General features: G+C 36.9%; 2 protein-coding genes across 3 annotated transcripts; both read left to right on the forward strand.

Moving 5' to 3' along the window:
- Nucleotides 1-334: 334 nt before the first annotated feature.
- On the forward strand, nt 335-6062 carry LOC102591244 (accelerated cell death 11). 2 transcript variants are annotated; one of them, XM_006352928.2, is made up of 4 exons: nt 335-652; nt 1263-1435; nt 4693-4838; nt 5570-6062. In XM_006352928.2, exons 1-4 carry the CDS (start codon nt 446-448, stop codon nt 5674-5676), a joined length of 633 nt encoding a protein of 210 aa, XP_006352990.1. In that variant the 5' UTR covers nt 335-445; the 3' UTR covers nt 5677-6062. The 2 variants fall into 2 exon arrangements, with proteins under 2 accessions (XP_006352990.1, XP_015166635.1); XM_015311149.1 differs by having other exon boundaries at nt 5573-6062.
- A 1071-nt stretch (nt 6063-7133) lies between these two features.
- Nucleotides 7134-22228, forward strand: LOC102591572 (30-kDa cleavage and polyadenylation specificity factor 30-like). The gene is made up of 7 exons (XM_006352929.2): nt 7134-7679; nt 8716-9093; nt 15048-15210; nt 15395-15505; nt 17503-17571; nt 19871-19957; nt 20979-22228. The coding sequence occupies exons 1-7, from the start codon at nt 7288-7290 to the stop codon at nt 21810-21812; spliced, it is 2034 nt and encodes a 677-aa protein (XP_006352991.1). The 5' UTR covers nt 7134-7287; the 3' UTR covers nt 21813-22228.
- Nucleotides 22229-22306: the final 78 nt, after the last annotated feature.

Below are 22306 nucleotides of genomic sequence, written 5' to 3' on the forward strand. Positions count from 1 at the left end.
AAAAATTAAATAGGAGTAATATTTTTCTTTATAAAGTATAAACTTATGAATCAAGATTTTATATTTTTTAACTATTAAAATCACAACTTAGAATTTAAAATTCTACTTTCCAAACAATTTAAAATTGAAATTCATAAACAAATGTTCATTTCAAATTTAAGCACCAAATCACAAAATTACTCCAGAGGTGAAGATTTTTTTTTTTTTAAAAAATCATTTTCATTTTAAAAAGGGAAATATATAACCTTGATAAACTGCATTAGAAAAAGAAAAAAATATTTTCAGTTATACAAAAAATCAAAATCATTGAGTGCATTTGAAGAGAGGGGGATTCCAAAGAAAAACTTCTCAAGGCCCGGAATTAGATTTGTTCACGCAATATATCTTGGGCCCGGACCGGCATTACCACGAAAAAAAACTCCGTCGACATCACGGTGCTGATTCAATGGCGAACCACGCAGCTGAGGAAAAGCCTCTTAGGAAAATGGCGGAAGCCTTCAAAGACCTAGCCAACACTTTGAATTCTCAAACCCTAGATGAAGCTGCTAAGATGGAAGTAGCTCCTTTCTCTCACGCTTGCACTTTGGTCTCTCCTCTATTCCGTTGCCTCGGTATCGCCTTCAAGTTTGCCGAGCTCGATTACGTTGCTAAGGTATCATCCCCGATTCGCAATCCAATTCGCTTTTTGATTGAGGATTTTATTTTGTTCTAATAAATGAATTTTGAGTTGTGATCACATTGATTATGCATGAATTGTATGGTAGCTGGTAAATATTACTACTACTATTTTCTATTTTTCGAAGATTAAAGTTGAGAACTTTTAATGTACATTTTGTGTTGTTTTTATGTTTATATTTGTTTTTTTATCGAATCAAGTTATGTGCGAGTTCGATGACAAATTGATCAAATTGATTATTTAGTGTAGTGGGGCAGATATTATCGCAAGGACTATGAATTGTGGTGATCATATAAATATATTAATTTGATCACTTGCCTCATATGCCTTTTGTGGGGAATCTAGGCTATATTTTGGGTATTCATACAGTAGTGTATTGATGCTCTACTTGCAATGTTTTTTCCGACTGTGGATTTAGCTTACAGCAAAAAGCTTGGCCCTTTGGGTTCCACTGATAGTAGGTTTTCCTTTGATCATGCATGCCTTTGGTAGCATATATTGCATAGGACTATATGTGTTTAGGTACAGTCAATTTTTAATAAAAAATATGGTTGATTGAGTAACTAGACAATTGGTAATACCGCAGGTGGGTGATCTAGCAGAGGCATCAAAGTCTATTACAACGTTGCACACTATGATGGATCAAGATATTCAAGCAAATTGTGTGAGGAAGGCAGGTAGTCATACAAGGAACTTGTTAAGAGTTAAGCGTGGGCTGGATATGGTTAAGGTTTTGTTCGAGGAGATTATAGCCGCAGAGTATGCTTTTTATCTGTTCCCTCTATTATTAACATTTCTGTTTTACTATTTTGAAATGTAGAACTCTGAGATCATTTAGATGCACGACTTTATCTTTACCAGTATTTAAAAGCGAAAAAGTAAAAAAACTCCATGGGGCTTGAGGTGAAAAGCGGCGAAAAGCGAGAAGTGAACCATACGTTTCTTTGAAGGGAAGCGTACAAGTTATAGTAAGTTTAAAATGATAAAGTGAGATAAACATGTATGAGTTTAGTCTTAAATAATCACATACGATTAAAATAGCTAATTTTTGCATCCAATTTACAATAATGCTAATAGCCTAATATAGATCAAACTCTTCAAAAGAGAGATTCACATAATCAACTGCTCCTCCTTAGGATCGTGTTGCACATCATTGTTTGAAGCTTACATTTGTGTGAAGCTCGATAGTCCCTCTTGCATTGCTTCATTGCTTTAAGCTATTGGTTTTACTAATAGCTATTGGTTTTACTAACACTGAACCTAACACTCATGTAATGGATTTGATCATTCAGTTGCAAGTTCCTCCAACTTCAATGTTTCTATCTTTTTGTCGACATCACTGCTTGATGTTGTAAGCTTTATCCTCTACTTCAGGCTTACAAACTCATGGAAGTCTAAGCTAACCAGCATTTCATCAAAGAGTACTAATAGCATGAAAGCTCTAGTCTCGGATATGTTGCAACAGAGTGAAGAAAAAGCTGTAACTTTTGATGTTCTTTTTTCTCTTGTTGATAAGGAGCTATAACTTTTGATGTTTATGTCATGAAAAGAAAGAAGGACCCACAAATGAGTAGATTGGAAATAATATTTCATTGTGAGAAACTCCAGAACTTTCAATGTTCGCTAATTCAAAAAAGAATCAACATTTTTGGTTGTTTCATTTATTTCCCAAGTAGTATAGACCTATAAACATAAGCTTTGAAACCAGGAGTACAAAAAAGCAAAAGAACAAGAGATTGTGGTGTCATATATAAGATTATTTCTTTTTCTCCGTAGCCTAAACTATAAAAAAAGGAAAATAATATTATTAGTAACAAAGAAAAAGATATGCCATAACAATGGGGTTTTCCAACATCACTAACATATTCCTTGACAGAGTTGTTGGGTAAAGAGGGAGGAACAAAGGGTTTGACAAGCTTCTCGCTGGCGAGCTGTCGGAGTTAACCCAAAGGTAGTCTTAGAATCCGACATTAGAAAGGAAAGCGGAAGGTCCTGAACTACAAGAGTAAGACTTGAAACCAACATGTGCAATGCCTTTTTGGGTTTAGCAATGAGTATATGTGTTACTGGGCTGTTACTGTATGGCTTCCTGGACGTTGGCTTTCTTTTCTATAACTACATAAAAGTAAGCTTTGGCCCATTGGATGATGAGTTGGAAGGAGTGAAATCAGAAAATATTTTGTCCTATATGTGTCTACACAAGAAAACATTTTTTTTATTTTTATGAAGTAAGTAGATTCATTTAAAGGCATCAAGAAGATGCAAGATTTACAAGGATAGATCAGTTAAGCTCACAAGAAAAGGATGTGTAGCCTCTTTCTAAACGATAGAGCTAACAAAATCCAAGAAGAGTTCTAAATTATTTACAGGGGTCAATTTGGACCAACTAAAAAGGCTAACTAGACATCTGCCTCGCAAAAGATTTCTAGAAGTTGAAATTCCATCAAAACATCTTGTGTTCCTCTCTGTCCATAAACACCAAAAGATAGCACCAGGGATCATCATCGACATACTCTTGATGGCTTTGTCAACTTCCTGTGAAGTCCAACTTTCAAGAGCATCCCTAATAGAGAAAGACATTACCCAGGAAAGACCAAAAAAACAACAAAACATATTCCAGAGGTCTGAGGCAGCTGGGTAGTGCAGTAGCAAGTGGTTGACACTTTCTACGAGAAAACATTATATGTTTGGCCCCTAAGATATTGAGTTCAAAAGAAAAGTTTGGGTATTACAACATACAAAATACAAAATCAAGTGCCTTGTTTATGTCCAGATGAGTGGTACCTCTATTACATATTGAGGACGGAAATTGGAGAGTCGACACATCTGGTTATGTGTTCCACAAGAGTTTAGGCATGCTCCAATTCATGTTCATGTGCATTTCCTTATGTGATTTTTTTCGGGGTGTCCAAGACCAAAATGTGACAGATTCTGTATTCCATGCTGTACAAAATATCTTAATTCTCCAAGTAATGCTAATGCTTAAAGTATGATATCTCTCTCTACTCGAAATTGTTTGGTCATGTAATGTTATGTTCAATGAACATAATGGGTAAAGTCGTTTTAGTTATTAATAGGTCTTAATAGAAAACAAGGGAACATTTGATTGGATCGTGGAAGCTGTAAGGTATATTACATTGACAGCTTGTATACATCAGGGTGCCAGAGGGCGAGGGGTCATCTACTTTGGTGCTACGGTGTACATGGAAAATTGGTTGTTTGACCAGTTTGCTAGCTTGTTGGTGTAATGGTTCTAGAAGCATGAGGGCCTTTGAAGATCACGGTGGAAATAGTAGACCAGAGGAACTTATCAATACCTAGTTTTCCTGCCAAAGAAGCAATAATATGTATTTTTCTTCTCTGAAGAGAGGAATGAGTAGAGTAGGAGTGAAATTCATGCTAGCACTTTGAAACATGACTACTCCCCAAAATAACCCTATTTGCAGATTTTATGATCTATGAAGGACAGTGCCAGAGCAGTTCATGCGTGTCTCACCTTTCTTTGTGTGAGAAGTGACAGTTTTTTTGCTTAAGGTGATGGATCTTCACATGAATCTACCATGTGGTTGAGGAATCGTTATCATAGGTTGATGTTTATATAATTGCATATACTAAATTTTAAATTTTATCCGGCTCGTTGATTTTAAGGTGCATGAAAGTTGCATAATCTTATGGAGTTCTATTATAACCTGCAAGTCAATTGTTGTTTGACACGGTGGTGATATTCACATGAACCTGTCCTTCTGGTGGCTGAATTGGCAATAGATGGATATGACTCAAACACTTGCGCTTGTTTGTTAATTCTTTTTAGGTGTGCGGAAGTAGGAAAATATCGTGAAATGTTGTTGTAGTACTATGAGATTTGTACTATTTGTATGTTATCAGTTACTTTTTTTTGGATCAAGTGTTTGTTATCAGGTACTAACTAGTCTTATCAGACCTCTTCCAGCGGATATGTTTGTTTTTAGTTTTAATATCCATATTTGATGTTCAAATTTGGTTGCTGTCTTTGGCAGGGGGAATTCCTTGAAGGATCCAGCATCAAAAGCATATACACAAGTGTTTGCTCCATACCATGGATGGGCCATCAGGAAAGCTGTGTCTGCAGGAATGTATGCCCTTCCCACCCGGCAACAGCTGATGATCAAGCTTAATGAAGATGGTGAGTGTGCAGTTCAGCTTCTTTTCTATACCTCTGCCTCAACTAACTACTCACCTAGTAACTTTTTGAGTCTAATGCATCGTTCTGATACATTATTTTTTCTTTCTGAAGTGAACTTGGTTTGGCTTTATCCAATCTGTTGAGTAATTTGTTTAAATTCTTAATGTCACAATATGTTTTGGGCTAAAAATGAATTATGGACTGAAATTCTAGGACATTGTAATCCTGATTGTAGTAGCTTCCTCCTATATACTATGACACGAAACTCAATATCAGTTTTTTAGTTTGCCTCACTTATCACACACTTGGGAAGGACTTCATGACACAACTCTGAAATTTTTTATCCTGCTTGTTTCTTTACTTCCTTATTTGGTTTTAGCTTCCAAATTGTTGGGTAAGGGGGGTCATAACTGATTTTGCACTTACTTTTGTCCAGGGAATAAATTGTGCGTTTTATTGTGATTTACTTGTATGCTGACAAGCTCTTCTTAATAGTTCATCTCATTGTATCTCAGCCTAGATGATAGTTGCCTTTTTATTGGCCAGAATATCCAATGTCTGAGGCATTTTCATAGTTCATGACCCATCCTTGTCTGAGGCTCGGATCATATCAAATGCCTTGTAGTCTATGTGCTAAGATCTGGGATACTAGGTCCGCCCACCTGTTCCAGTGGTTTTTTTCTTCTTTTCATTTTCCTGATGAGTTTGTTGTTTCTCTCTATTAATTTCAGAAGTCTCTGCAAGAACGCAGATGCAAAATTATGTCGCCTCGTGTGAGACTGTCATTTCGTACATTGACAAACTATTCACCTCAAGAGATTTGGGTATTGATTGGTGACCATGAAGAACTGGATGACAGAACGCCCATTCATTTATGTGATTCACCCCTAATCACTATTTATTACTATATATGTATAATCATTTGACGCAGTGGTCCAAATATTTGATTGTAACTAACTTATCTTTACTAGCAGGGAAATGAAAAAAATGCCCTAGAACAGAAAAGTATCTATCTGCATTTGGGGCGAGGTTGAGCTCATTATTTAAAAAAAGAAGAAGAAAATACCACTTCAGTTTGACTGAAGTGTATAATGTACCGAGTTAGAAAGTCACAAAATTACTTACCAATACTCTTTGCCATGTTATAAGGCCAGGTTCTCAAGTTCATCTCCATCTGAGCTTGAGGTTATGTTTAAACTTATATGTTAGTGTTTTCCCTACTTAGTTGTTCTGGCAGGTGTTTTGAAGAAAGTTTTGAATCCTAAAAGAATAATGTATAATAATATTTGATTATTAGTTGGAGAAAATATTGTATAAAACTAAAGTCAGGTGGTTATAAGAAAATGACTTTGATATAACACAAGTAAGGAAAGTCATTTTCCTTATTGAAAAATACTTTAAATGCTTAAATTGATTTTATTGATAAATAGTTATTTCTTTCAATAAAGCTACTCAAAGTACATTAAACTTATTACTAGTTATTGTTAATGTACCACTTCTCTTTTTATGACAATTAATCATTTTACAGATTAATGAAGTGAGTTGAGAATGGTGAGATATTAGACTCAAAATTCAGCAATCATGGTCCATGAAGTCTTAGATTCAAATTTCTACAAAGACAAAAACACTCACGAAAACTAACTATACACCAGAGTTATAAAGAAAATAATAGTTCAATAACATTTTCTTCAATCAAATTGTGTAAAGTCTAAATTAAAAGTACTAAATAATTTGAAACAATAAAGTAACACACTAAATAATTGTTTTTTTTCTTCTCAATTACTTCTTTTGAAAACATATCTAAAACTTTGCGCGAATTATTAATTTTATCTCCGAACTCGGATCTACAGAATGACCAGTTTTGCACCTGAAAGGGACGAAGTGACTTGGCCAGCGGTGTGAAAGGAATAGCCTTGAATCTTGAGAATGAGAATGTAGGGAGTGACAACCTTAAAAATACCCCTTTATTGACTAACTGAACCTAAATTCTCACAAAATTTACACTTCTCTCGGCTTTTTATAAGAGCTCATGTTCCTACAAGAGTTTTGAGACTATTTGCTATGTCATGTGGCAAATCGAGAGTTTATCTAATTTTCGTTAGTCAAACAAAGAGATACTTTTATGGTTGTTAATATTTCGAACACGAAACTAATAATTTGTCGAATCAAATACTTCTCTTATTTCTTCTGAGAACCCCTTATACACTAATTTATGAAATAATATGCCTCACACAACTTATATTACTAAATAAATAAATTTAATTTGTGCTTAGTACTTAGTAGTGTATACAAATGCATAATTGTACCTTCCTAAAAAAACAATACTAACAATTTCCCCTCTCTGCCAAACAACCAAAAGCCCTGGGTTGAAAAACCCTGGTGGCTCCATAAACCCCAAATTCAACCAGAAATCAAGATTGATTGACAAACAGAGAAGAATCTACTCAAAATGGATGATGGAGAAGGAGGATTAAACTTTGATTTTGAAGGTGGCTTAGATACAGGGCCAACACACCCAACTGCATCTGTACCAGTATTACAATCTGCAGGCCACATCACCACCGGTCCCGCCCCAAATGCTTCTGTTGCCTTAGTTCCTCCAGGCGGCGGTGTGGGACAAGGAGGGGATGGTTCATTTGTTGGTAATCGTAGAAGTTTCAGGCAGACTGTTTGCAGGCATTGGCTACGGTCGTTGTGTATGAAGGGTGATGCTTGTGGTTTCCTTCACCAGTATGATAAGTCCCGGATGCCCGTTTGCAGGTTCTTTAGACTCTATGGAGAGTGTCGTGAACAAGATTGTGTTTATAAGCACACCAATGAGGATATTAAAGAATGTAACATGTGAGATTCTCTCCGTGATCTGATTTCTGGTTTTTCTTCTTTGCAATGGTTTTAAATCATGCTGTTTTCCTTGTGTGTTTGTGTCTGTGTTGAGGGGGAGTGTAATGTAAGTGACGGTGCGCCCTCCTTTGTTGGCAAGAAGTGGTTAGCTGTCCAGGAAGCTCTCTTTCAAGTCCTTGTCTGTCGGTAGAAAAAGAAACCCAAAGCCGTTCAGTGGTGAATCGGTGGATCAGAGGAGGGGTAGAGGGAAGGGGAAGGGGAAGGGGAAGGGGGAGGAGGTAAGGTAAGGCGTATATTTACATACTTGCATTGCCAACATGCTAGTAGGGAAACCACAGATATTTAGGTTGGATTCAAACTCTTACTTAGATACTCTGATGAGATAATTTGGGACTTATGTGTTTGGTCTCAGCAGTTAGCACCTCTGCTTGGATTTGGTTACATCTAAACCAAGGTTACTAGCTTTTAGGTTCGTGAGTATTAGGTTCGTAGATTTGATGCATTTTGAGTTGCTTGGTGTGTAATGAATTGGATCTACTTTATCTGTTTGATATTTCTTGACACATATTTTTACTTATACCAGTTTCGTTTGAACTTTTTAGTTATAAGCTGCATGAGTTTGTTACTTACTGGGAATTGAGCGGAAGAAAAGCGCAAGAACATAGTAAAAAAATGGATGTTTAATGTGTTTTTTCACGATCCTCACCTGATATTTAGTTATGCTGATTTGCTTTTGTTGGGCATTGGTCATTCTACGACAGTATCATCATTAATTATGGTGTAGGTGCTTTTGATCTTAATGATAATGACTGCTTAGAGTAGCATGATACCTGGTGGGAGGTAGTATGTACCCTGTGGAAAAGTCGAGGTTTTCGTGAGCTGGCCCGTACACCCCTGTCATAAAAAAGATCAAGGGTGTTGATTTGCTTTCTCTAAAGAAAAGTAATTGAAAAGAGAATAAGATGACCATACATGGTTTTTCTTTTTCTTGTAGCACATTATCACCTGTTTTTTGATGTAATTTCTATAATGACAGGTATAAATTAGGATTTTGTCCGAATGGTCCTGATTGCCGATATAGACATGCAAAGCTGCCTGGACCTCCACCTCCAGTGGTAGAAGTTCTTCAGAGAATTCAGAATTTGACATCCTATGGTTACTCAAACAGGTTTTTTCAAAATCGGAATACAAATTATTCAACTCAGGCAGACAAATCTCAAATTCCGCAAGTACCTAATGTAATGAATCAAGCAGTGAAATCTACAGCAGCAGAGCCACCCATTGGCCAACCGCACCAGCCGCATCAACAACAAGTTCAACAGCCTCAACATCAGGGTGCCCCAACTCAAACACAAACCCTTCCCAGCAGCCAGCAAAATCAGGCTGCAATACCCCTGCCTCAAGGACCATCTAGGTGTGTTCAGAGTTTCAAGGTCTTTACTTAGGTCATGTAGTCAGTCAGTCTACTTAAATAGGTGAATAATTTGGAGTCGTCCATGTCAGCTGTAAATTGTTTATCTAGAGCCTTGTTAGAATCATAAATGGTTCCACCTATTCTGTATTGTTGTTTATCAACTCCCTTTGTTCTATTCTTCATTCTGCTGCATGCCTGAGGAACTGATACAAACTATTGTGAACTCATTCTATGAGAGTTCTGCTATAAATGATATATATATTGTTGGCTGGTAATTTACAGCCCTGATGCACCCTACTATGTCGGTGAAATTTTAAAAACCATCCTCCCTCAAAAAACGACAGGAGAAACGGACTATAGGTTATGTGTTTGCGTATTTATTTCCTTTTCTGCTAAAGTTGGTCCATTGATTTGTGTAACTACAGGAATTCTTGGACCTAATTGTGATGAGGAGAGTTTCTTTTTCTTCTTTCTATTGCTTGCAAAGCCAATTGATGGTCATAGTACCATTGGGAGTTGATTCTTCTTCACAACCTTTCATCCCCACTGTCTAGTCTCATAGTCGGAAGCTAATTCAAAGTCATTATTTAGCTGCTGTAACTTTGTCAGAGTGATCCAAATGATAACTCTTAACATAAAAATCTTATCAAAGCTATCCAAATCCCAAAACTTAGGTACAGACTAAAGGACATTGGATCATTCTTCTGGATGGGTCAGGTGATGCACCAACTATACTTTCCTCCAAACTTGTGATGAGACTTAGTGAAGGAGTATATACTTTGGTTTTAACTTTTAAGAGCATGTGCACTGAAATATTTCTCTCGTTTAGTTATTACTACTAATTATACAATTAGTGAAAACTGGCTGTAGAGCCCTTTAGATACTCCAGAGAGTTGGGACCATCTTAGACCCAGTGAACTCCTAGAACTGTCACTACAATGATGCACTCATCCAGATTTTTTTTTTTTCCTGAAACTGGTAACTTTGTATTCCTCAGCTTAAGGGCTATGCTGGCCACCTCCAAAAGTGATAGTTACATAGAAACAACAAAACAAAGAAAACAAGAATACTTACATAGCTCCTATGAAATCCACTAGTTGAATTTCTTCTTCTATGTTTATTGCTTTACACGAAAAACCTAAAGTGGTAATTACTTTCCACTTAATCTTATAACGCATTCTTTAACCCTACAAAGATTCTCTGATTTCTCTCCTTCCATATGATCCACCAAATACAGGCTGGTACTGTTCTCCACCACCTCCCCTTCTGGCCCAACAACTTAATAGGTCTACTGTATGTTCTGGCATAATCCAATTTAGGCTAGCTAAATTGGTTAGCCTAAATTGGTGAATAGATCCCATACTTGTATTGTTACTTTGCAATGGAGGAACATGTGATTGTTGGTTTCTAGAGCCTCTTTACAAAGATAACATCTTGAGGCAATAATTCTTCCCCTCTTTTGAAATTTATCATGTGTCAGGCAAGCTCTCCGGGTTACCAACCAAGTGAAGCACTTCACCTTAGTAGGGGCTACACTCTTCCAAATAGCACTCCATGACCTTGATTTCTTCCCTGCAATTGTGGCTAGATCCCTTTTATACATTCTATTCACAGAGAATTGACCATCAATATGATGCCTCCATGGCAATTCATCTGTTTACGGATTTGTGCCAAGAAAGTCTCCAATCAAAGCTAGCATATCCGATACCCACTCTATATCCCAGTCATTATTAAATCTCCTAAAAAGCAAATTCATCCTTGTGGAGACCAAACCTCTTGTATTTTGCTATTAGGATTCAGGCAAATAGAAAATAACCCAGGAATAAATTTTCGAAGGACCTTTGATCAATCCAGTCTTCCTTCCTAAACAAAGCCTTATTCTCTATGCTAACCTTTATCCTTACATTGTCTATGAAAGCCAGCCATAGGTTTCTTGTAGTCCCCCATACTCCCACACCATATGTTTTCATCACTTCTTCCGAACATCATTGGCCTTCCTGACCATACTCGTGTTGAATGGCTTCTTTCTATAGAGCTTGATCTTCCAAGTTGCATCTCCACAACCATTTGGTAAGTAAGCTATTGTTGTGTAGCTTTAGGTTTCTTACTCCCAAACCCCCATTTATCTACTGAACTGCCATCCATTTAACCAAGTTGAAGCTCTTCTTAATCTTTTTTTTTTGTTTTTTTTGATAAGATAAGTGGTATTAATAACATCATCAAGAAGATGCAAAATTTACAAGATATGGCATTTGAGCTTACAAAAAAATCTCTGGCTAACTATACTTACCTTGCCAAAGGAAATTTCTCCTCAACAAGTCTATAGCTTTGACTACTTTGCTGGGAATGGGAAAAATGACAGCACATATGTTGGCAAAGAGTCTAAAATAGAGTTGATCAAAGTGACTCTTCCCCCAAGGATAGATATTGGGATTTCCAATGTGCCAGTCTCTTCTCTGATTTTCCTAGTATACCATCCCAGGTGCGAATTGCTTTATGTTTAGCACCCAGTGGCAAACCTAGATAAACTGTAGGCAGCCTCTCTATCTTGCACTTCAATATATTAGCCAAAGATTGAATCTGTTGGACCTCTTTAATAGGAAAAATGCTACTTTTTTTCTAATTCACTTTTAGTCCAGAGCATGCCTCAATAATTACTAGAATTATTTTGATGTGACAAAGTTGTGCTTGCTCTGCTTCACGAAAAATTATTGTGTCATCACCATACAATAAATGAGTCATTTCCACTATCTCATTAGCCTTGTTTTTATTCTGAAACCCTTAATCCAATTGTTTAGAGAAGCTCTCCTCATCAGACTGTCCAACCCTTCCATAGCAATGATAAACAAGAAAGGGGACAAAGGGTCCCATTGTCTAAGTCCTCTTTCAGTAGGAAGAAAAACCCAGCGGGTTCTCCATTTTTACCAAAATGGAGAACCTGGTGGTTTTAATTCAAAACTCAATCCACTTGAGCCATGTAGGGGCAAAACCCATTTGTCTAAGAGTGTTGATCAGGAAGTCCCAATTAAGATGGTCATAGGCGTTTTCAATATCCAGTTTGCACATTACCCTTGGCACATCTCTAATCCTAGTATCAATGCATTCACTCACTTTTAGTCCAGAGCATGCCTCAATAATTACTAGAATTATTTTGATGTGACAAAGTTGTGCTTGCTCTGCTTCACGAAAAATTATTGTGTCATCACCATACAATAAATGAGTCATTTCCACTATCTCATTAGCCTTGTTTTTATTCTGAAACCCTTAATCCAATTGTTTAGAGAAGCTCTCCTCATCAGACTGTCCAACCCTTCCATAGCAATGATAAACAAGAAAGGGGACAAAGGGTCCCATTGTCTAAGTCCTCTTTCAGTAGGAAGAAAAACCCAGCGGGTTCTCCATTTTTACCAAAATGGAGAACCTGGTGGTTTTAATTCAAAACTCAATCCACTTGAGCCATGTAGGGGCAAAACCCATTTGTCTAAGAGTGTTGATCAGGAAGTCCCAATTAAGATGGTCATAGGCGTTTTCAATATCCAGTTTGCACATTACCCTTGGCACATCTCTAATCCTAGTATCAATGCATTCACTAGCAATTAGAGCTGCATCCATTATTTGTCTCCTTTTAATGAAAGCTATTTGATTTTTGTTGACTAGCTTGTCTGTCACCTTCTTTAGCCTTTCTGCCATTGGCAATTATTTTATAAACCCCAGTAATGAGACTGATTGGTCTGAAGTCTCTTAGATCCTTTGCCCCCACTTTCTTTGGAATTAGAGCCATAAAGGTGGCATTGAAACTCTTCTCAAAACTTTGGTGGCAGTGAAAGTTTTGGAAGGTTTGCATCAGATCCTCCTTTATAGTTTCCCAGAATGCCTGAAAAAAGACCATGGCTTAACCATCAGGCCCAGGTGTTTTTTATCACAAGCACACAATGTTATCCCTTTTATCACCTCATCCTTACTGAATTCTCTAGATAACTAGCTCTGCTTCTCCACTGTTAATTCTTGGTACATTAAGAATATTTAGTGAGGGTCTCCATTTTTCTACCTTCTTATATACAGATGGTGGTAAAAATCCACAATAGAGCTGTTGATTTCCATTGGCTCAGAAGAGAACTCTCCATTAATCATTAATGACTCAATGGTGTTGATTCTTTTGTGAGCTGTAGCCATTATGTGGAAGTACTTTGAATTTTTATTGCCATTCTTGATCCACTAAATTCTGGACCTCTGTCTCCAAAAAATTCCTTCATTTTTGGCCACCTCCCATATTCCATGGCCAAGTGTACCTTTAGTATCTGTTCATCATCAGTAAGAGATCTAGACTCTTGAGTAACTTCCATGTCCCCTTTCTGGCTCAAAATTTGCTCGTACCTTGCCTTCCAATTCCCCCTATTCTCTCTGCTCCATTCCTTAAGTTCTGTTTAAGCAGCCTCAACTTAGTAACTAGTTTGTAATCCGGTCTTCTTGACACTTCAAAGGAGCTCCACCAATTATGAACTTTACTTTTGAAACCCTCTTCATTAAGCTATCACTTTTGGAACTTGAAATAAGATCTCTTGAAGACCTTATTCCCACATGTCAAGGCAATGGGGTTATTATCAGACCCCAAGCTAGGCAGGGTACATTGCCTAATTTGAAGGAACATTTCATCCCATGGGAATGAGTACAAAAATCTGTCAATCCTAGAGGCATTCCTATGGTTTGCCCCTCCTCTCCAAGTGTATGATCCTCCAAATAAGAGCGGGGGGGGGGTCAATCAGCTCCAATTCGTTGATACAGCTGGACAGATCGGTCATGGCTCCAAAAAGCCTGACACAATTGGTTTTCTCGGAGGGAAACCTAGTAGTGTTGAACTCCCCACATACTACCCAGGGTCCATCACACAGACTCCTCATAGCTCTTAATTCTCCCCATAACTCCATCCTTTCATTTCTATCATAAGCTGCATAGACTGCTGTGAGAAACCAAGTAGTTCTTGATTAACTCCACATAGTTTACAAGTAATTGATTGGTTCCCATATTCCACCATCTCCCCTTTCCATGATCTTTTGTTCCACATAACTAAAATTCCACCTTTGCTGCCAATCGCTTCCAGCCATATTCCCCCCTAATTGTTGTATATAATCCCCCACTGCATTTAGCTTTGTGTCCATCAAAACTATAATATCTACCCCCTCCTGTTGTATTCTGCTTTTCACCAAATTCCTTTTATTCTCCATGTTTAAACTCCTTGACCATTATCAAGTATGTGTTGCACAATATTCCAATGATTCACTTGTCTTTTGACAAATTAAACAAATGCTCTGCTATTCAATTTTTAGAAACATAAACGTTCAGTCTTGATCAGGAAGTAAAAGGAGCAGTTGATCTTGTCACATATGCTGAATGCCTCTTTATCTTTTATAGGTTTCTGGATTTTCCACCCCCCAACAAAAAGAAGAGAAGGAAAAATTAAACAAAGTGATAAAAAATATTTGAAAGCTTATAGAAAAGGGTCATTACTAACTTGGTGTCTCCTACTTTTTTCGGTGTCATAGATTATCAAATCATTGTTAGTATTATTATTCCTGGATACTCCAGTATCTTTGTTTAATACACCGGATAAATTCTTCTCGTCTTTTTATAACTTTTGTGTTTCCAATGTCTTTTCTGTGTCATATTTAGTTTTTTGAGCAAATGAGAACACAAAAAATTGCTGTAAAATTTTTAAATCCCCCCCAGGGTTTAGTTCAAGTGGTAAAGGTTGAGGGACTTGTGACTAAGGATTTAAGGTCATAGGTTTGAGCCCTGCGTCATGTGAACTAAACATGGTATTTACCTTACATTACTCAAGAATTGTGTTCATATAGTATCACCTTCCCTCTTGACATTTATATGTGAAAAAGGAACAGTTATAATCCATATCTCTATATTTCTCTTTATGCTTATCTGATGTCCTTGCATGGTATTAGGTACTTTATAGTTAAAAGCTGCAACCGTGAGAATCTTGAATTGTCAGTACAACAAGGAGTTTGGGCAACTCAACGAAGCAATGAGGCTAAACTAAATGAAGCTTTCGACTCTGTGGAAAATGTCATTCTAGTTTTTTCAATCAATCGGACTAGGCATTTTCAGGTAGTCTGTTTTTCACCTATCCCATGAAGAGTATAGGTTAAAAATCTTACTGATTTAACTATGCATAGTTTGATTGTAACTTGTGTTGTGATGAAAGGAATGTGTCATCTTCATCAGAAATGAAAGGAATATGTCATTAATTTAGGACTAGTTCATGGAATTCAACATGTATACTGTTTGTCAGGGTCTTGCAAAAATGACATCTAGAATTGGTGGTGCTGCTAAAGGAGGAAATTGGAAGCATGAACATGGAACTGCACATTATGGACGGAATTTTTCATTGAAATGGTTAAAGGTACTTTTGATTTCTCTCTTCATATTTAAAAGGTCCTTTTGATTTCTTTACCTTCCCCACCTGTTTTTTTAGTATTTCTTTCTTTCTTTCTATTCTTACCTTTGCTCAGGTGCCTTGCATGGTTGTCAGCAAAATATTTCCTTGTAATTTATTAGATTCTGGACAAGGTAGAGGTGAGGTGGCAAGAAAAGATATCTGGCCCCTCTTTTCTGATTTATGTAAATGTAAATTGGAAGCTATTTCATGAATGTATGATATGTATTTCGAGAGGATTAGTGAGTCCACTTATATCCCTCAATGTTTCTGGTTATGACATAAGCTGTTCGCATGACATTTGAGCTCAACAAAGGTTTTTGACCATGTGATCTACTACTAACTACGTTATTAGTTTTTTCCGTTGCATGCCTTTCAATCACACTAGCTTTTCTATTTATCTTGGAAGTGGGCAAAGTAAATAATGAGCAAAATTTCCTTCTATAAAATTGTGAGAAATATTGAAGAAGAATATTATTGAATTGTTGTGTCTACAATATTACATAGAGACCCTATTTATAGACACTACAATACAATCCTTTACCAAATAGGAAACTATATACCATACCTATTCTAAGTTGGATTGTGTATACCTTTTCCTATTCTAACAAAAATAATCAGTCAACCTCATCATAAAAAAAAAGAAGTAATCAGTCAACTTAATGAAAATAACAAGTGGTGCATTTTGATCAGTTTGCACTATTGTAGGTCTGTTATGATAGCAGGTGTAGTTCACGAATTTTTTCATAAGACAAAGGGGGTGAATGTTATTATCAAGAACCTAAAAGGGTAGAACGAAATTATCTCTCTTTCGAGATTTACACTTTGAACTTGTGTATGTTTCCTTCTAGTGAGAAGCCTACACCTTTTGTCTCAATAGATGTATTCTTAGAGTTAACCATCTATACCTGTTGCGCATTTTTTAGTGTAGTGGGCTTACTTCTATGTTTTGATTTCTATCAAGGACATTTGTGTTTGTTAGTTTCTCTTTTGGTGGCAAATTGGCAATAGTAGGAGATTGTCCTATTTCATGATATTTAGATTTTCCCGCTTAGTTAAAAGAAGTTTTTGTGTCTCAAATTTCTGAAATGTTTTCAGCAGACTAATATTTAGCTCTTTCTCTCTCTTAGTCCTTCTCTCTTTTAAATTGTAGGACTTGTTGAGAGTTGATTATTGTGATTATAGTTATTAGACTAGAAAGGTGACAGTTGAACTAGTTACATGAGTCGAAACTCAAAAGTCTGTGCAACCAATTATTCAACTCCAAATTTTCTGTTAGAAGCTGCTTTGGCTGATTGAAGAGAACAAAATGTATTTCAGAACCTCTGCCTTGTGTAAATTATTAAGCTTGAACCGTTCCATGTATCTTTAATTAGCATCACAACTTATGCAATTTACAGGTTCCAGCTATGGAGGCCATCAACTAGATGAATTGCTATTTTAATTTCTGTCAATACTGTAGGATTAATCTGATAAGTACATTGGTACCTTGATCAATGATTTGTTTTGCTCACTGCTGTAGTTGGTCATGCCTCTTACCTTGTTGCAATTTAAACTGATGAACTCTATGCATTTAAGTATCATAGGAGAAAAATCCTTTTTCTTTTCGTTGCCCTTTCTATTTCACTTGAGGACTTCTAATCATTTTCCCAACTCTAACACTTACCTAATATCAACCAGTGGCAGAGGCTCTTCACTTCTCTTATTTTTCTTCCCCCTTTTAAAGATTTCATCACAAAATTGCTTGCATACATGAACTAAGGGACGGATCCACCATTACAGTATCGGGTTCATCTAAATCCATTACTTTCAACGTTGAACTTGTAGTATCTAAATGTTTGATCCACCTCTGAGTGAATCTATGGCTTAAAGTTCACTGATTACTTGATTCTCTTGTTTCTGTTTTTCTTTTTTAATTATCAATTGCTTGCATACATGAACTAACTCTGAGGCTTAAAGTGCAGCTCTGTGAACTGTCCTTCCAGAAAACTCGTCATTTGAGGAATCCATACAATGAGAACTTACCTGTGAAGGTATGTTTAAGCCTTTACTCATAGATTATTTGACATATTCAAAAAATTAGTTTCTTGGATTTTTTTAGCTCTACAGTTTAGGAAGCTACAAATCCTTATTTTTGTGAGCTTAGCTGATCTATCCTACTTGTAAAGCTTGCATCTTCTTGATGCCTTTAAATGAATCTACTCACTTTATAAAAAAAAAAGAAATATTTCAAAAAATCAGTTCCATCTATGGCTGTTCTGAGCATGCCGATGACATAGATTGATTTATAATGGACATATTTATAGATCAGGGCAGGTATTTGCATGTAGTTCTCTGTTATGCTAGAACGCTGTTATAATTTGAAAAATTCTTCATTAGTAGATACACGTGTACTTCAGCTTAAAGCCTTGATGGGCCTGACAGAACCATTGATTAGTCAAGTCAGAATCCCCACAAGTTGCTTTTGTCAAGTGACATCCTTACTTCTTGCATTTCAGCAAGACTATCCAACTCCACCAGAGTTTCTTCGACTTACAAACAGTCTTTCTGACAATGAGGAAGACCTTAGTACCTAGAGGTTTGGGTTTCCAGGGTGAAATAATTTTTATTCTTTTCATCAAAATTGATGCTCCGCAATTTGAAGTCTCGTACTGTTTTGAGGGGGGGGGGGAATAGTAGCCAGCCTTAGCATAGTGCTTTTAGTAGAATAATTGGAAGATCAATCTGTGTATTGCCAGTCTAAATATGTGGGTCAGCATGAAGTTGAAAGAAAACATAAAATACCATGGTTATATAGATAAACCGAAAATTATTATCTTTGGATAGATTTTTTAAATTGCCATAGAATTACATTCTGCATAATGATGGAGCTGAGATGCGGTCCAAATCATATTCTAGTGCCTATCTGAGGAGTCTCCTTTTCCCTTGCGTTTCTTTCAAGCACAGATTCTGTTAAAAAAAGCCAAAAGAGATGGTGGAGATTTTTTTTTTTTTTTTTGAAATTGGTAAATTGTATTCATCAGCATTAAGGGTATGCTGGCCACCTCCAAAAGGGTATTCATCAGCATTAAGAGATGGTGGAGATTGATTCCCTCATGTATATGGTGGTTAGTATGGAGGGAGAGAAATGCCAGATGTTTCGAAGATAGGTCCAATTCCATTCATAAAGTTGAATAGAATTGTATTGTATCTCTATTTTTTTGGTGTAAACAGCTATGTATAGAAGATACTGAATAGATTATAGATCTGATAGGGAGTCTGTGGTTTAACTTTTTTGTGGTGGCCAGCATATCCTTAATGCTGAAGACTACAAACTTACTAGTTTAAAAAAAAGCCACTTGCTTTGTTTTTCTCCATGAATTCTTAGCACCAAATGGTCCATTGCAATTAAACGATCTCACAAATTCATAACTCCCAGTTGGTGCATTATGTGCCAAAAGAGAAATTAGACCCGTTCTCACTTATGTTGGCTTTGCTCTTTTGTAAGGTGAGTCTGGATGAAATTATTAGGATTGTGATGATCTTTTGTGCTTTTATTATACCTCAGCTAGTGTTTAATGATTCAACATGGGGCTTTGGTTACACAAAGATGTTATATTCTCGGAAGAGAGGTTTTACATGCTGTTCAATCTGCCTTTGAGTGAAGAGGATGCCAGAAGGTTTGAAGGCCATTTTCTCGTAATATTTCAATTGATCCATCTCTTCTCTATGTGGTGTAAAGCTAGAACGCTCTAGGGATTGCCTAAGGGCATTTCAATTGAAGTAGATTCTTTTACATTGCCCTGACCAGTCTTTAACAAGATATGAGGAAGGCTTTTTTTTTTCCAAATCTATGCAGCTCTTTTTTAGGGTTGAGGACATGTAGAGCCTTTTTATACTATCCTTCTCAATGGTACTTTTCTTTTTTTGTTGAAAAGAGAAAAAAGGAAAATGTATCTCAAGTAAGATACTTTACCTTTTACCCACAACCTCTTTTAATGCCATGGGTATAGCACAGAAGCTTTAATACTATTTTTGATGGCCACAAACTTTCATATTATTAAAACTAATTATTGGCTAATTGCCCTTCTGAAGAACATGAACCAACCAAATAGCCTTTCTTCGAATATTAATTGCGTTTCTGGTTGAGCAACTGTGCTAAGTTTGTTTCACATAATTTTCAGCTTGTAAGTGAACATTCTCTTTTACTGTTGCAATCAAAGCTGCTTATGATTCCTGAGATGGACTTTTACTTGTCAAATTCAAAATTTCCTTCCATGTTTTGTTTGGTAATGTTAAACTTTGCTGTGTGGTATCATTACTTTCAGTCACCTTCTACTGTCGTTGTTTCAGATAAGCAGAGATTGTCAAGAATTAGAGATCTCTGTTGGTGAGCAGTTGGCTTCTTTGCTCTATGTGGAACCAGACAGTGAACTTATGGTATTTCTTTTTCAGTTTTTCTCCTATCAAACCAGTTTTCATTCAATAGATGGTAATTCATTTGGGATTGTGGACGTGATATATTAGTAGATCTTTTTGGTGATTGTTCTGATGTTATAAGGTTGATCTTTTATGTCCAAAGCTTTCTTCAGGTTTTACTTAATTGTTGGTTAAAAGAAAAATAAAAGAATTTTTATATTGAGTTTGGCTATAAGGAGTCATTTCTTGCTATTCAGTCATCCCTTGGACACAGTTCTGGATCTGTTGTACAGCTAACTAACCTGTTTTATGGATCTGTTGGACAACTACCGAACCTGGTCTTGGAAAAAAAATGAACCTGGTCTTTCCCTTATTTTCAATGTAACTGTCTAACCTGGGTTTTCCTGTTACTCTCACTGTAAATGTTGTTCCTCCAAATGTGGGTTCACAAAAATGATGTCTCAACTAGTACTATAAAACTGGTATACATTGGTAAATTGTTGTATGACACATTTTTCTATAGTTAAGAATCTTTTCTGGCTTGTAATGTAGGCAATAGTTGAAATAGATCCTTACGTGGAGAGGTAATTGCTTATTCTTTTTTTTTTTCATGATAGGTTCTGTACTTGTTTTTTGAGAAAGAAAAAACCCCGCACATAGTCTAGTACTTATTTAGTTTGATTTGATAGTGAGTTCGTTCTACTGCTTTGCTGCTTAAGTGCATTCAAATATGTTGTGTTGAAATTCCAAAATTTGGCTGCAATTGGTCCATTCGCCTTAGTTATGCTCTTTGGTAATTTATGGAGCATCTAGTTGGACTGCTGATGGAGGAAAGCACATGGTGTACACACACATACTGTGTAAATATACATTATGTATGTGTGTTATATGTACATATATATATATATAAATGTTTTCGATGTGTATGTATATGTGTACATTCACTTGACATAGTAGCTATGGGAACTTAAAGAATTGCTTCCTAATGTAGTTGAACTTTCTGTACAGAATTCTAATGGGACAATATATTATTGCATTTCAGGCAGTCTCACTAGCTGCAGAATCCAAGCGAGAGGAGGAAAGAGCAAAGGGAGTAAACCCTGATAATGGGAATGAGAACCCAGATATTGTACCTTTTGAAGACAATGAAGAAGAGGAAGAAGAAGAAAGTGAAGAGGAGGAGGAGGATGAGGGCTTTGGCCAAGCTTTTGGACCAGCTGCTTTGGGCAGAGGAAGGGGTAGGGGAATCGTATGGCCTCCTCTAGTTCCTTTTGGACGTGGAGCCAGACCTTTCCCTGGGATGCGGGGCTTCCCTCCAGGCATGATGAGTGATGGATTTTCTTATGGATCAATGACACCTGATGGTTTTCCTATGCCTGATCCTTATGGAATGGGTGGCCGACCTTTTGGACCATTTGGCCCTCGATTCCCTGGTGATATGATGTTTCACAGCCGTCCTCCAGCTGCTGGTGGATTTGGAATGATGATGGGTCCAGGAAGGCCCCCTTTCATGGGTGGAATGGGTCCTGGAGCACCTGGCCCACCCAGAGGTGGTCGACCAATGGGAATACATCCATCATTTATTCCACCCACACCACCGCCCTCTCAAAATCCTCGGGTCAAAAAGGATCAGAGAGCTCCTTTTAATGAAAGGAACGATAGATTCAGTTCAGGTCCAGACCAAGGTAGGGGTCAAGAGATTGCAGGCTCAGTTGGTGGACCAGCTGAAGGAGTACATTATCCACAAACTGAAAACAGCTTTAGAAATGATGAAAGCGAGAGCGAGGATGAAGCACCTAGAAGGTCCAGACATGGTGATGGAAAGAAAAAGAAGAATAGCATGGATGGAGATGCAACAACTGGCACAGAAAAGTAAATCCTATGAGAAACTCTGAAGATGCAATCTTGCCTCTGCAAATGCAAATGCAAATGCCTGACATATCTCCATACAGGGAGAACACATTATGACTAGTTCTTGTAGTGGAGACCTAGCAAGTAGTGTCATCAGATTGTATACTATCTCATTCCGGCCTTCACTATTTTGCTTGCTTACATTTTCCCCAACTGATAAAAGTAGCAAACTTGAGTTTATGTCACTAGTGTACAACAAATATCGTCTTTATTTTTCAAACTTATTTGCTTCCATCTAATTGTAAAAACTGATTTACAGTTACAGGTTAGTTAGATTAGGTTACAACTGAGCTGGGCTTTATTATTTTGGCAAGGTCCTGCCTTCTGTTAGTCAAGCTGAAACATGAAATGTTGATTGATTTATTGATCACTTTTTAACTACCACCTATTATGGTTGCTGAGCAAACCTTGTTTTCTAATATTCCAGCAGCACCTTTGGATCTTGTATGGTCAAACCTC

The sequence above is a fragment of the Solanum tuberosum genome, unplaced genomic scaffold, assembly GCF_000226075.1.
Source record: "Solanum tuberosum cultivar DM 1-3 516 R44 unplaced genomic scaffold, SolTub_3.0 scf00141, whole genome shotgun sequence".
NCBI classification, from domain to species: domain Eukaryota; kingdom Viridiplantae; phylum Streptophyta; class Magnoliopsida; order Solanales; family Solanaceae; genus Solanum; species Solanum tuberosum.

Coding starts and splice junctions, on each gene's coding strand:
- LOC102591244 (XM_006352928.2), top strand. CDS start 446: ATGGCGAACCACGCAGCTGAGGAAAAGCCTCTTAGGAAAATGGCGGAA. Junction 1,436..4,692: donor GAGGAGATTATAGCCGCAGA/GTATGCTTTTTA, acceptor TGTCTTTGGCAG/GGGGAATTCCTTGAAGGATC. Junction 4,839..5,569: donor GATCAAGCTTAATGAAGATG/GTGAGTGTGCAG, acceptor TATTAATTTCAG/AAGTCTCTGCAAGAACGCAG.
- LOC102591572 (XM_006352929.2), top strand. CDS start 7,288: ATGGATGATGGAGAAGGAGGATTAAACTTTGATTTTGAAGGTGGCTTA. Junction 7,680..8,715: donor GATATTAAAGAATGTAACAT/GTGAGATTCTCT, acceptor CTATAATGACAG/GTATAAATTAGGATTTTGTC. Junction 9,094..15,047: donor CTGCCTCAAGGACCATCTAG/GTGTGTTCAGAG, acceptor GCATGGTATTAG/GTACTTTATAGTTAAAAGCT.